The 14,443-nt window shown below is 41.1% G+C and overlaps 1 protein-coding gene across 3 annotated transcripts in view; it reads left to right on the forward strand.

Moving 5' to 3' along the window:
- LOC308663312 (uncharacterized protein) overlaps positions 1–14,443 on the forward strand; it is a 39,481-nt gene that overhangs the window by 10,125 nt on the left and 14,913 nt on the right. For all 3 annotated transcript variants that reach the window (XM_081319629.1, XM_081319630.1, XM_081319631.1), the window contains exons 6-9: positions 7,488–7,546; positions 7,687–7,722; positions 9,644–9,696; positions 14,005–14,137. In XM_081319629.1, the coding sequence (XP_081175755.1) occupies positions 7,488–7,546; positions 7,687–7,722; positions 9,644–9,696; positions 14,005–14,137 (281 nt within the window). The remainder of the gene's footprint in view (positions 1–7,487; positions 7,547–7,686; positions 7,723–9,643; positions 9,697–14,004; positions 14,138–14,443) is intronic.

A 14,443-nucleotide genomic window follows, 5' to 3' on the forward strand; every position in this document is an offset into this window, starting at 1 on the left:
TGAATGATCATAAGTTGAGGACTACTTGTACAACACCATTGCCCTTTGAAAATTAATTAATTTCACCTAGCTCATGAATTTGCACATACTTTTATGCCCAGAAGGTTGACAGCTTTTATTGTAATAGTTTTTTAAAATATAAATACAGGTAGTCGTCATCTTACAACAGCTCATTTAGTAACCGTTCAAAGTTACAATGGCATTGAAAAAAACAGGGCTTTTTTGTCACAGAACGCCCAGAACGGAGTTCTGGCACCTTTTTTGGATAGAACCTTATAGGGTAGGCAAAGCGGGTTGTATGACGTGTGAGTTCTGGCACCTTTTTTTGTTTTTACAAAAGAAGCACTGGAAAAATGTGTCAATTTTTCACACTTATAACTGTTGTAGCATTCACATGGTCACATGATCAAAATTAAGATGCTTGGCAGATGACTCATATTTATGACCGTTGCACTGTCCTGGGGTCATGTGATTCCCTTTTGCAAATAAAGTCAATGGGGGAAGCCAGATTCACTTAACAATCTTGTTACTAACTTAAGAAGTGCAATGATTCACTTAAAAACTGTGGCTAGAAAGGTCGTAAAATGGGACAAAACTCACTTAACAAATGTCTCATTTAACACCATAAATTTTGGGCTCAATTATGGTCGTAAGTTGAGGACTACCTGTAACTTAAATTTTGCCAGGTCTCTGGAAAAAGTCCAATCCAGAAAAATGTTCATGGCCTTTTGTTATTGTGTTATATTTAAAGAAGAACAAATATTTGGTTTTAATTACTCTCCATTTTGTATCTCTTGAATAGCCTTATTCATTCTTTTTGCTTTCCCATTTCCTATTTTCTTCCTGTTTTCTGCAGCCCCTCTCTTTCTAGTAATGCTTGCTTGATTCTTTTTTGTTTCTTTAGGTATCCTAAAACTCTCTTAGAATCTTATGCTGATATCTCTAATTTGGAATCTTCTCCTTTCTCAGACAAGAAAAAAAAATGCTAATACAGCTTTCCACAACTCCATGCTCTCCAGATGCCCAGGACACCAGCAGTACAATTTAATTTCATGGTATCGTTCCCTAGCAACTTTGGGATATCCTATTCCCTACCATCTAAATCAAGGAAATACATTTTGCTGCCAATAACAATTTACGATACTCTTGCTGTGAAGTAACTTTTCCCATAGAGATGAAGAAAAGTGCAAATCCATCTTGTCTTCATCAAACTTATATGAGGATTCAGATAATTTACACATTTTCAAGGCATTTTATGAAGCACTTGTCTATACATTCCAGTCATCTTGTGAAACGCCCAGAGTTGCTATTTCACTCAAAGAGCTGTGGAGGAAGAGTAAAATAATAATTTAATTAAGAGATTGGAGGCTTTGAGCTAGGTATAAAAATTTTAAGAGGTGCTGGTTTATTTTATTTATTTATTATAAAATTTATAGGTCTCCCATCTTATCCCAAGGTAACGGTTGGGAGAATGAAGTCCAGTACATCTGGAGAATTGCATACTGAGAAATGAACACGAGAAAATAAGTTTACTATAAATTTATTAATTTTGAAAAATCATATGATATAGTAAATAACCTTGAGTTATAAAATGTTCTGCACAAATATGAAGGTTTTTTTGTTTGTTTTTTTATTAAAAAGTTTTAAAGTACATTTTTTAAAAAAAGCATAAACCCCATCCCCCCTACCCCTAACCCATACCCTAACCCACCCAATACCCCTACCACCCCCACACGCAACCCCCCCCCCCGACTTCCCAAAGCTGAATACAGGGTATTATTTTTACAATCTTAATCTAAAATATACTAACAAACTATAATTACACTTTAAATCCAATCGCGCTTTAACTCTCTTTAAACATCACAATATATCTCCATTACAAATATTCTTCACATATTCCAAATTCTACCTTTTCTACCTAATTGAAAACTTTCAAAACCCATTCTTCTATAATAAACAAATCAGCCTTCTTCCAATGTAACAGTATCCAAAATTCTACTATAGTTATTAAATTTAATTTCTATAACAATACAATCTATAATAGTACCCTACAAAAATAGTTATACAAAGAAAAAAGAGAAAAAAAAGAAAGAGAAAAGAAAAACCTTATCTTTTTCTTAAAAATCTTACATATTCCACTAAATTACTTTAACTTTTAAAATTGTAATCTTGTACAATTCAACCATACATAATAATACATTGCATCATCACAACCACATCTCCAACATTTAGACTAGCAATTTAAATACATACATACTAATTTTTAAGATCTACTATAAATACCATCCCCAAATATCCACCATTATTAGTTCTTGATTATCCTACTATCTTTAACAAATTCCATTACTAAATCTTGTTTCTATCAATGTCCTCCTTACATACACTTGACTTTAATCTCTACTGTTATTATTATTGTTATTCCTTGAATCTAGATGCAGCCCGTGTCATTCTTTGAATCTTAAGATCTTTAAATAAAACCAAGGACTGCACAGCTTCCGAAACTATTTCTTGTAACTGTCGCTCTTCTTCTTCCTTTCCTTTTTTAACTTCTGAGGATGACGGTGAGCCTGCTTTCAATACATTAGAATAAAAATCACGTGCCTTCGCTACTGTATTAAGACAATATCTTTCTCCATAATGATTCACCACAATCTCCACTGGTATCTCCCACCTGAACCGAAGCTGTTGTTTTTGCACAAATATGAAGTTGATGCTTAGTAAATGTGATAAAATAGCTGTACATCATGGAATTAAAATATCCAGGAGAATAAATGTAATGCTTACGGTTAGCAAATGGCTCAACCCTAAACAATGAGTAAGGCAAAGATGTGTGATGTTACATTGGGTTGTTTAAAATTTGTTTATGGAAGATGTTTTTAAGTGCTTGTGGCAATATTGGAAATTTGTTGAGAACCTGAGTGTTCCTATACTCTTCTATGAAAACAATGCTATGTTGTTTGCTGGGCTCCCAAATGATTTGAAGTGAATGTTCTGTAAACCTGAGTGACTCTACAAATGGAACGGATCTGAAACTTAATAAATCAAAGGAGTTATATTTAACAGGGAAGATTGAGTGGAGAATAAATGAGAAAAAAACAAGAACAAGTAGAGGAATTTTTATACCTGGCAAAATGTATAAGCGAATGGAGAAACTTTATGATAAATAAATGCAGGTTGAAAAGTGGAGGGCAGTATGAGTTCTATTGTGAGAAATGAATGATGGAAAAACAAAAAGGTTTATAAGAGCATGTTTCTGTCTGATTTTTATATGCAAGTGAAAGTTGCATACCCAAGTGAAAGTTGAGTATGTTAGGACAAAACAGAAATAAACTGAATACAGTGGGAGAGGAAACTTAAGGACTGTGTGGTAAAACAAGGGGTTAGTCAAGAATGAATAAGTGCTAAAATATTGTTACAGAGAATACAAAAAGTGATCTGTACCAATAAAAAGTATGTTGTGGTGACTTGGTAACATAGCCACCCAGATTTGCTTCCTATAGCAAGATAAAAGGAGCCATGGTGGCGCAGTGGTTAGAATGCAGTACTGCAGGCTAATTCACTGTTCACTGCCAGGAGTTTGATTCTGACTGGCACATGGTTGACTCAGCCTTCCATCCTTCTGAGGTCTGTAAAATGAGGACCCAAATTGCTGGGGGCAATAGGCTGACTCTGTAAACTGCTTAGAGAGGGCTGTAAAGCCCTATGGGGCAGTATATAAGTCTAAGTGCTGTTGCTATAAATTTAATAAATAAAATATAGGCTGAATGGGTCTTCCGGTGGCGACGCGACGTCGAAAGACAGCCGTTTTCGGGCTGCCCGCTCCGCAGCTGTGTTTTTCCATCGTAAACAGCGCCGATCAGCTGTTTAGATGGATTTGAAGCCCCCTCCTCGGGAGAAGAGGAGGGGGTGAGGCCCCAGGTAGGGGTTGAGCTCTCCGGGGCTGCCTGAGCTGAGAGCTTGGGCGGCTGAAGGATGAGCCCCCCCGAAGCCTGGGTTGCTCCGAGCTGCGCAGCGCCTCTGCTCTGGGATTCTTGGAGCAGAGCCAGGCGTTAGCAACCACCCCTGCCAAAAGGAAATACTTTTGATTATCAAGATGCAGGCAGAGCGGTACAGGAGGTCAAGGTGAAGTGGACTCTTTATTTTTACTCTCTAGCTCAATGGATTTTATAGCTTTAAAGTGAAAGTGCGTAATAAGTGAAAGTGGGGGAAGATGGCGGCTAAAACTTCTAAAGCTCTTCGGAATGCGGGGTCTTCCCTGGTGCAAGAGACCTCACTGCAAGCTTTGCTTCCTCCTGCATCTCCCCCGGTATTGACGCTTAAGGATTTACAAGACGCTCTTGGAAAGCATGCACAACTGATGTCTGATATGATGGATGAAAAGTTGAAAAAGCTGGAGGAGAAAATGGAGAAATTGGAGAAGAAGATGGAAGAGAAGCTGAGAGCAATGAGGGTGGACATCTTGTCTAAGGTTGAATCCGTAGCTGAATGTGTGCTACAGCTGGATATAAAAGTGGAGGATCTCAGTCAAAAGAACTCTATATTAGAAGCAAAGGTATTAGAAAATGAAAATATAAGGGATAAAATGGACGAAGAATTGAGCCTTGTTCAGTATAATCAGATGCAGTATGCTATTAGAATTAGGGGTTTAAAGGAGAATGGTAAAGAAGATTTAAAGCAGCTGATTTCTGAGGCTCTGGAAGGGGTACTGGGCCAGTCAGCATCTGAAATTGAGGGAAATATGGACAAAGTTTTTCGTGTAAATTCATGGATTGCAAGACAGAGGAAGTTACCCAGAAATGTGGTGGTCCATTTTACAAAGAGAGTAATTAGAGATGAAGTCATTCAAGCTGCTTATGATACTAATTTGGTAGTGGCTGAGCGAGAAGTTTTGGTTTTAAAAGAGATCCCTCCGAAGATCCTAAGGAGAAGGAAAGATTTTGCATTTCTAGTACAGGAACTTAAGAAACGTGATATTAAGTTCAGATGGGAGATTCCAGTTGGGTTGGTGGCGACGCACGAAGGTAAAAGACATCGTTTGGTTACTGTGGGTCAGGCACGTGATTTTTATAGTAATGTGTTAAAAGCAACCCCCCTATCATTTTTGGAAGCTGCAAAAGGATACGGTGTGGGAAAGTTTCAAGATGTTGCAGATAGACAGACAGAGGACAATGGTGTTGGAGGGGATCAAGCTACAGTCTCATCGGTTGCTGCAGGAGGCCAGAAGATGACGCGTGCCGCCCTAAGAAGAGCGAGACGAGAGCAAGAGCAAGACCAGCAGAAAGTTATGGAATCTTCAAAGTGTGCTTACAGTGAAGATGTAGGAGGAGAGCGGTCTAAAGAAGTTTTGGGGGTCATGACAGAGGTGCTCCAAAAGTTTTGGGGCGTTAAGATTGCTGATTAAATTTTTAGATTAGAATGTCAATGGAGTAAAATTATTATAGAGGAGAAAGAAAGTTTTTTTTCTTTTTTTTAATATTTTACACAATTTAAGATTGATGTTATTTGTTTGCTAGAAAAGTATATTAGGGTTATGGACTTAAAGTATGTGTTGAACTAAGAGTGGGTATGTAAGCTCCTAATTAACAACAAGTTGTCTTAGAGATTGCCTAAATTTTTTTTTATATATACTCTTTTTATCTGAACTTTTATTTGAACTTAAGGATGATTTGGAACTGTGAGACATTTGGCGTGATACATGCAAGAACTATTTTTGATTATAGTTTAGTTTGGTTGGAGATTATTAAGATTAACAGAGATAAGCGCTTTTGGTGCGTAACTGAGAATTTGTTTGGAAATTAGAGAAAGGTGGGAGAATGCAAATAGCAGGTGAAAGTTTTTTTTCTTTCCTTTTTTTTTTTTTGAAATTAATATGAATAAGGACTGGGATTAAGAAAATTTATTTTGAGTAAAGATCTTTTTCTGTTTTCCTCTTTTTCTTTTCTACTTTATTTGTAATATTAATATTGTTTGTACTCATTTTATATGAGCTAGAGAGAGATAGAATTTATAGTTTATTGTTGATAACATAGGGGTGTTTATGTTTGTTTTTTGATTTTATGCCCTGTATTTAGCTCTGGGAAGTCGGGGGGGGGGGAGGAGGGAGTGGGGGAGAGGGATAGGGGTGGGGGAGGGGGGATTAAAGTCAAAATGTATTGTAAAACTTTTTAAATAAAAAAAAATATAGGCTGAATGAATGAATTGGACTACAGTATTTAAAATATTTGAAGGATTGAGAGGAAAGGTAGAGCAAAAGTTGTGGTTGGAAGGAACTGAGAAGTTCTTCTGAAAGAAAGGGGCCACAATCATGGACATCAATGTAGTGTATGAAATAGCATATGGATGTGGTAGAAATAAGAACAGAAATATATATAGAGAGAGGAATAGTGAACAATGCTGATGAAAATTAGATGTAGCTTTATTTCCTTTTCTTACCGTATTTTCCGGCGTATAAGACGACTGGGCGTATAAGACGACCCCCCAACTTTTGAGATGATTTTCAAGATTTTTCGTCTTATACGCCGGAAAATCAGCGAGCCCGGGAAGGCACGCCCTCCCCTCTCACTGTGGAGGAAGCAGGGCAGGCTGGCGTCTGGCGGGAGCCGGCAGGGCAGTCCTGCGCACGCGCGCGCTCCCCGGCTCCTAAGGAGTCCTCGGGGAGCGGCACCTGCCATGGCTCCCCGAGGACTCCTTAGGAGCCGGGGAGCGCACGCGTGCGCAGGACTGCCCTGCCGGCTCCCGCCAGACGTCAGCCTGCCCTGCTTCCTCCACAGTGAGAGGGGAGGGCGTGCCTTCCCGGGCTCGCTGACTTGCAGCCAAGCCGGAGCCGAAAGGGGCTTTTCCTTCCACCCACCCTTTGGAATAGACGCAAGAGCTCCCGGGGTCTGGTGTTTGCAAGGGGGAGGAGAAGGGGCTGAGAGGCTCTTGGGGGTGGGAAGGGAGAGTCACGTTGGAGGGGGGACTGGACTAAGGAGGCTTGAAGTTGCTTTGCAAGAACGGGGGCGCTCGATTGATTTATGTACTATTTTCCGGCGTATAAGACGACTGGGCGTATAAGACGACCCCCCAACTTTTGAGATGATTTTCATGGGTTAAAAAGTCGTCTTATACGCCGGAAAATACGGTATCTCAGGCCTTGATTTCCTTGGCTTAACTATAGTTTACCCCTTTCAGCAGTTTATGTGAAGGCACTTGTTCTGAAAGTACATAGTGTTATGGGTATGGATATATGTTTCCTCCTCCTCAGCCTTGGATTTAATGTGCTTGCCTTCTGATTTGAGATTAAAGTAAATTTTGCTAGTTTATAATCCTGCCTGTGTTTGACATTTGTTTGAATGTTATCTTGGGAAGTCTGAATCTCACTGCAACAAAATGTCCATTTGTTGTGCCCCCATAAACATTTCTATGACATTCTAATAAATTAGTGCTGGTCAGTGTTTGGGTAATGACCTAAAATCTTATTTTTTTTATTTATTTTTTTTGCTTTCAAGAGCCTTTCTTTTCCATGATGTTGGTGGTTACAGAAATGAATTTCTCCTTAGATTTGCAGGTACAGTAGTTGATAGCTTTGGATCATGCTTTTTTTTGTATCTTTCTTGTGATGGATTTGTTGATATTCTTGCTGCTTTTCAGCCTTTCAGTTTAATCTCTAATTATGGGTGTCATAGATTGTTGAATTTCTGTTTGCAGAATTCCAGTTTTTTGGATGAAAGCTGGCAACTTCCGGTAAGAGATGTTTAATTTTTCTTTCTTTGATGCCTCCTATTATATAATTAATTGCCGGTATATACATTAATTCTCCTGTCCTGATTTATAAGTCATAATATTCTGCTGTTCTCTTTTTTACTGATCACGCGAGCCTTAATATTTTCATGAGTGGAAGGCCAAACTGGCATTTCATCTTTGGGGCTGGAATTAAATTTTCATACTATCTTACACAGAACTGGTGACAGGGGCACGGAACTCTTAGAAATCTGCATTTGGGGCATGTTTTTGAATTTGATAATGAGCTTTTAATGTGCTTTCTAATCATGCATCCAACCTCAGTTACAAAGAAACACATGTATGAATTTGAGCCTCAAGTTCAAACAGTACTTCTCTCTGTTATGTATGTTTTTGTTGAAATTTTAAGATTTGTCTTTTCAGTGTTTCAACTGTATCTAAAGGTTTAGAGCTCTGATTTTTGCTGGATCATGGAAATAGGCTGTCAGTTTGATAATTGTTCTTAAATTGTATCTGTTATAAACATGTTTACACTCTTTTGTGGAAGAAAAGATACTATAGTAAGACGAAAATTGAGCCTCAGGCTGACCCAGTATGTTTCTAAACTGTGCTTGATTTAGTGCATTAAATCAAGATAAGCTTCTGCATTTGCATAATTATGACTTCTTACAACACCTATAGCATGACTAATTGTGAGTGGTGCTGGGAGCAACATACAGACATGCTATGATTGGTTTGTCCTCTTAATTCTCAAAATCGGGATAATTTAATTCAAGTTGTGATGAAACTTAATCTGCCTTAAAATTCTGCTTTCCCTACAATTAATGCTATTATTTCACCCTATAACTGCAATTCTGTTTTTTCCTTTGTGAATAAATGGACATTTCAAGGCTTCGGGGACCTTTATAAAGTCCCTTTCATCTGCTTATGCACATAGAAAGATACATATAATTTCCCCATAAACATGATAGGTATACAAATCATTGATTTACTGTAGTATTCGCTATTTGTATGTACGGTAACTTGAAATCCTTGACTCAGTTTTTTCTATCAAATACAGCTATCTTCATTACATTAATTCCATTAGTATTAACATTAATTTTGGAATCTATATGGCTTGTGCATATACAGCTTTATTTTAAATTTTCTGCATATCATTCAAGTTCTTAAGTAACAATATGGCATCCTGTGCATAAAAAGTGTATATCCCAATCAACACACCTCTGACATCACCGTTCTGCGAATCTTATGCAGCAAGTAAGCAGCAAAGGAAACGTCACATGTCCTTATCTTACCACTTCCACTTACCACTTCCTCAATTTTAGATCTTTTGCTAAGCATTCCATTTATCTTTGTGCATGCCTTATTTACAACTTATGTACAACAGTTATCACGCTCAACAACTGTCAACTTTATATAGAACATTTCAAATGGAAGGTTATCATTTTGTTGTACTGTTTCTCAAAATCAAGTGTACAATAAACCTAATTTCTTACGTTCATGCATTTCTTCTACTAAAGATCATAATTATATTCTGTGCACCAGTATCTTGCACAAAATATTTCCCAAACTTTATTGTCGCCTTATGGAAGAATAAACTCACCACCCAGAGTGAGTAGGCATTTATCTTTCACTCTGGACACCCAGAGCTTAACTGTGCTTTTTTAGTCACATTTTTGTATTATTTTATGATGTTGCTCGTAAAGTGCCCAGAGTCACTGAAGTGAGACGGGCAGGCAGAAATCTGATAAATAAATAAATTACCTTGCCAGCCTTCATACTTCATCCCACCTAATAGAAGCTACATAAGAATGGATGTATGTAGAGGCCCTAATGGAAGCAAAATGTTCCGTTTTTGTCAATGGTTGATTAGCTTGATGACAGAATTTCTTCAAATGTGTTACTGACAAATTGTGCTTTCCAGGTGTGCCAGACTTATGAAACTGTTCCCTGCCGAGAATTGGGAATGGTGCTGAGGTAAGATATTTGGCAGTTCCATATATCATTTTCTGACCCTTGGTTTTAGTAGCCATGTTTAATATTTAAATCAAAAATGAAAGTTAATACTAAGATCCAAACAATAAAATAATTGCTGGATTCATAGATCATACCAAGCTATGATTTTTAATTGTACTTAACTGAGTAAATCACAGTATCTGGATTCATATCAAACTATGACATAATAAACTATGGTTTAGAAATCATAATAGTTCACTAAGCCAATCCAATCCAAATGTATTCTGGATTGGTATTCTGCTCAACCTCTGAGATTTCAGTGGATATTGCTGAAAAGGGATATGAAAAAAAACTACTTGGGTAAAAGTTCACCAAATCATAGAAACTGAGGTTGGAAAACTTTCTCAGGAGAATATAATTGGGCTAGGTACTACTATATTGGCTTGGCTAAACTCTGCATCCATCAGTAAATTCTGTTTTTATATAATTGAAGAATATATTTATTTATTTATTTATTTATTTATTTATTTGTTTTTATAAACCGCCCTTCTCCCGAGGGACTCGGGGCGGTGTACAGAATAAGGTAGGCATACAGAATGAACAATAGTGAAAACAAACAATAGTAAAATACAAGCTGGGACCCCAGATTAGAGCTATCAGGCCAGGCCAGACTGCTGGAACAGATAAGTTTTTAATTCGCGCCGGAAGGTGCGGAGGTCGGGGGCCATCCGGATTTCGGTTGGTAAGCTGTTCCAGAGGGCTGGCGCACCCACTGAGAATGCCCTCCCCCTGGGGGCCACCAGCCGACATTCCTTGAGCGGTGGCACCCTGAGGAGGCCCTCTCTGTGGGAGCGCACAGGACGGTGGGGTGCTGACATTGGCAGAAGGTGCTCCCGTAGGTAGTCCGGACCCATGCCATGTAGGGCTTTGTAAGTCATTGTTAGCACCTTGAACTTCACACGGAAGGCAACTGGAAGCCAGTGCAGTGCACGGAGGAGAGGTGTGATATGGGAGTATCGGGAGGCTCCCAAGAGTGTCCGTGCCGCTGCACTTTGCACCAGTTGAAGCTTCCGAGTGGATCTCAAGGGCAGCCCCAAGTAGAGAGCGTTACAGTAGTCTAGGCGAGAGGTCACAAGAGCATGGGTGACTGTACGTAAGGCATCCAGGTCCAGATAAGGCCGTAATTGGCGAACTAGTCGAACCCGGGAGAAGGCCCCCTTGGTCACAGCTCCTATGTGATCTTCCAGGGAGAGCTGCGAGTCTAGGAGGACACCCAGGTTGCGGGCCCTATCAACAGGGGGTAGTAACTTGTCCCCGATGTTAAGGGATGGGATGTTCTGAGTATCCTGGCTTGCCGGTACGTACAGCCATTCAGTCTTGTCTGGGTTCAGTTGAAGCCTGTTCCTCCCCATCCATTCCCGGACCGCTTTCAGGCAGCGAGACATCACGTCGAGGGCATCACTGATGTTGTTTGGAGTTGAGATGAAAAGCTGGGTGTCATCAGCATACTGATGGTACCCTACTCCAAAGCTGCGAATGATCTCGCCCAGCGGTTTCATGTAGATGTTGAACAGGAGAGGCGAGAGGACCGACCCCTGAGGGACTCCGCAAGCGAGAGGCCTCGGGGTCGACCTCTGTCCCCCTGCCAACACCGACTGCGAGCGACCCTGGAGAAAGGAGGAGAACCAACGCAGAACCGTGCCTCCCACTCCCAGTCCCCTGAGGCGTCGCAGCAAGATACCATGGTCGATGGTATCGAAAGCCGCCGAGAGGTCTAATAAGACTAGGACAGAGGAATGGCCCCTGTCCCGGGCTCTCCAGAGATCATTTATCAGAGCGACCAATGCCGTCTCCGTGCTGTAGCCCGGCCTGAAGCCCGATTGGTACGGGTCTAGATAAACCGCTTCATCCAGGATCTGAGGGAGTTGGTGCGCCACCACGCTCTCAACAACCTTCGCAAGGAAGCGAAGATTGGAGACTGGACGAAAGTTATTCAATGAGGATGGGTCCAAGGTGGGCTTCTTGAGGAGAGGCCTCACCACCGCCTCCTTCAAGGCGGTGGGGAAGTGACCCTCCCTCAGAGAAGCGGAGATGACCGCCAGGAACCAGCCTCGTGTCCCCTCTCGAGCTGCATATGCCAGCCAGGAAGGGCACGGGTCCAGTAAGCATGTGGAGGAGCTCAACCTCCTCATAATCCTGTCCACTTCCTTAGGAGTCACAGGATCAAATTCCTCCCAGATGACGTCGACAAGACTGTCCATGCCTTGTTCTTCCAACTCAGCCCAGTTGGAGTCCAGGCCGTTTCGGATCCGAGCAATTTTATCCAGCAGATACTGACCGAATTCCTCGGCTCGACCCTGCAAGGGTTCCTCCCTCACCTCTTGGTTCAGTAGGGAGCGAGTCACCCTGAACAAGGCAGCCGGGCGATTATCTGCGGACGCGATGAGGGTGGAAAAGTAGTTGGATTTTGCCACCCTTATCGCAGCGAGATAAGACCTGGTGAGGATTCTTAATCGCAATCGGTCGGATTCGGATCGACTGGATCTCCAACGGCTCTCTAGGCCCCGTCTCCGACGCTTCATTTCCCGGAGCTCCGCGGTGAACCATGGGGCTCGCTGGGATCTGCACCGGGTCAGAGGCCGCAAGGGTACAACTCGGTCCAGAGCCTCCGTGGCTGCCTTCTCCCAGGCTTCCACTAAGGCATCCGCCGAGCTGTGAGCAGGGAGTGCATGTGCGTCCCCAAGCGCTGCCTGGAACCTATCAGGGTCCATTAGGCGCCTAGGGCGGTACCATCTGGTTGGCACCGCGCACCCACGGCGGGGGGTGGCAAAGGGGAAGTCTAGCCGCACGAGGTGATGATCGGTCCATGACAGGGGCATAATAGTCGTGGCACCCCCACCGATATCATCGCACCACCGTCCAGATAAGAACACCAAGTCTGGGGTGTGGCCTCTCTCATGAGTCGGTCCAGAAATTATTTGCGACAGGTCCATGGCCGCCATGGAAGCCATGAACTCCCGAGCCAGATCGGACGATCCTCCCAAGGACGGTAGGTTAAAGTCGCCCAAGACCATGAGTCTTGGGAATTCAACCACCAACCCTGAGAGGACATCGAGTAGCTCGGGCAGGGCTGCCGCTGCACGATTAGGTGGTAGGTATGCCAGCAGCAGGCCCAACTGCGCCCCCGGGCCGTATCTCAGTAGGAGAGACTCACACCCGACCATCTGAGGGACGGTGATCTCTCGCGGGCTAAGGGATTCCCTGATGATGATGATGGGGATTCCCTGATGATATACTCAGTTTCTGTTAAAAACAGCAGTTTATTAAACCAGTATAAGTTGTTCAGCATTTTGTTCTTGCAATTTATCTGTCAGATATATTTGCCCATTGTAAAGCTTGGACATTATATAAAAGAAGAAACAAATTTGGAAACAAATTTAAGAAAAAAGATGGGAAAGGAGTACGTAATATGTTTCTTGTATGTAAATTACCTCCTCCAAATTATAACTTCTGACCCCTTCCCAATGTAACTTCATATGTGGTATTTTGAACTTAGTGGTGGGTGAGCTAAACAAAAAAATTATGGGCAGGAAGACATTTCCTTCCAAAGTTTTGCTTCTCTGCTCAAAATTAATGATACAGTATTTTTAACTATTTCTGAAAGACATAAAAGGTCTGTAGGGTTTATATCTTCACAAATGAACCTCTTTGCAATATATCAACTTAATGAATTTCCATCAGCAGGTGGTCTCAAAAAGCTAGACATTTGAACTGGGCCCTCCTCAATTAATTCAGCACATATATCATACCAACTTTCCATTTCCATTCCTTTTCCTAAACCCCATCTGACATCAGATCATCATAAGGTAATTTCCAGTACAATTTCAGGGTATTTTAATCTGCAGCTCCCATCATGCCTTGGCACTAGCTTTGCTGGCCAGATGGAAGTGTAGTCTAAACCATTCAAACAAAACCTGCTCTACAAGATGTGGTTTCTCTGCCACGTGTCCACTAACAGTTGTTGATGCACAGGTATTTTTAATAAGGTTTCCTTTTCCCCTCTTGCTAACATTTTGTAACATGCTTCAGTTTACCAAAATATCCAGGTTTGGAAGAAGGATAAGATTTTGTATGTTGCTGGACCACCTGCATCATTGGCCTCTGGGTGGAACTCTCTTGGTCTTTTACGTGTGTTTTGTGACTAATCGGTGTATTATTTTCCTAATGTCCTGTCCCCAACCTCATTATTTTCCCCTCTCTTCTTTTGTTGCAGTTTCTAACAATTCAATTCTTGAAGGATAGTTCTGTTTTTTTCCTTTTTTATATCAGGTATTTAAATGGACGGATTTTCATAATAGAAGTGCTTCCAAAGAGCCAGGCAGAAGTGGATGAGGTAGTACTAGTTGGAGATGTCATTGATGAGATAAATGGATCTTCACTAAGGAATGCATGCAATGGACAGGTATGAGAGGGAGGAACATCCTGATCCCTGGAGATGGAAGAGGGAAAGTTGGTGTATTGTCTGCTACTTTGACCTGAAAAGAAATGGAAGAGATGTGGTTGGGCATTGTTGCTATGGGAAATGTACTGAACAAAAATTCTTGGGTTTGACCTGGAGATCAAGATGAAAAGTCAAGGTGGGACAGATGTAGAAAGTTTGGGAAAGAAAACGTAGCAGGTTTTTAAAATCCTTTTTATTTTTATGAGATTTCTACTTAGGATTATTATTTAAGATTTCAGAAATGTAAATTTTGGATATTAATGGTTT

Source organism: Vipera berus, assembly GCF_964194415.1.
Source record: "Vipera berus genome assembly, chromosome: 2".
Lineage (NCBI taxonomy): Eukaryota > Metazoa > Chordata > Lepidosauria > Squamata > Viperidae > Vipera > Vipera berus.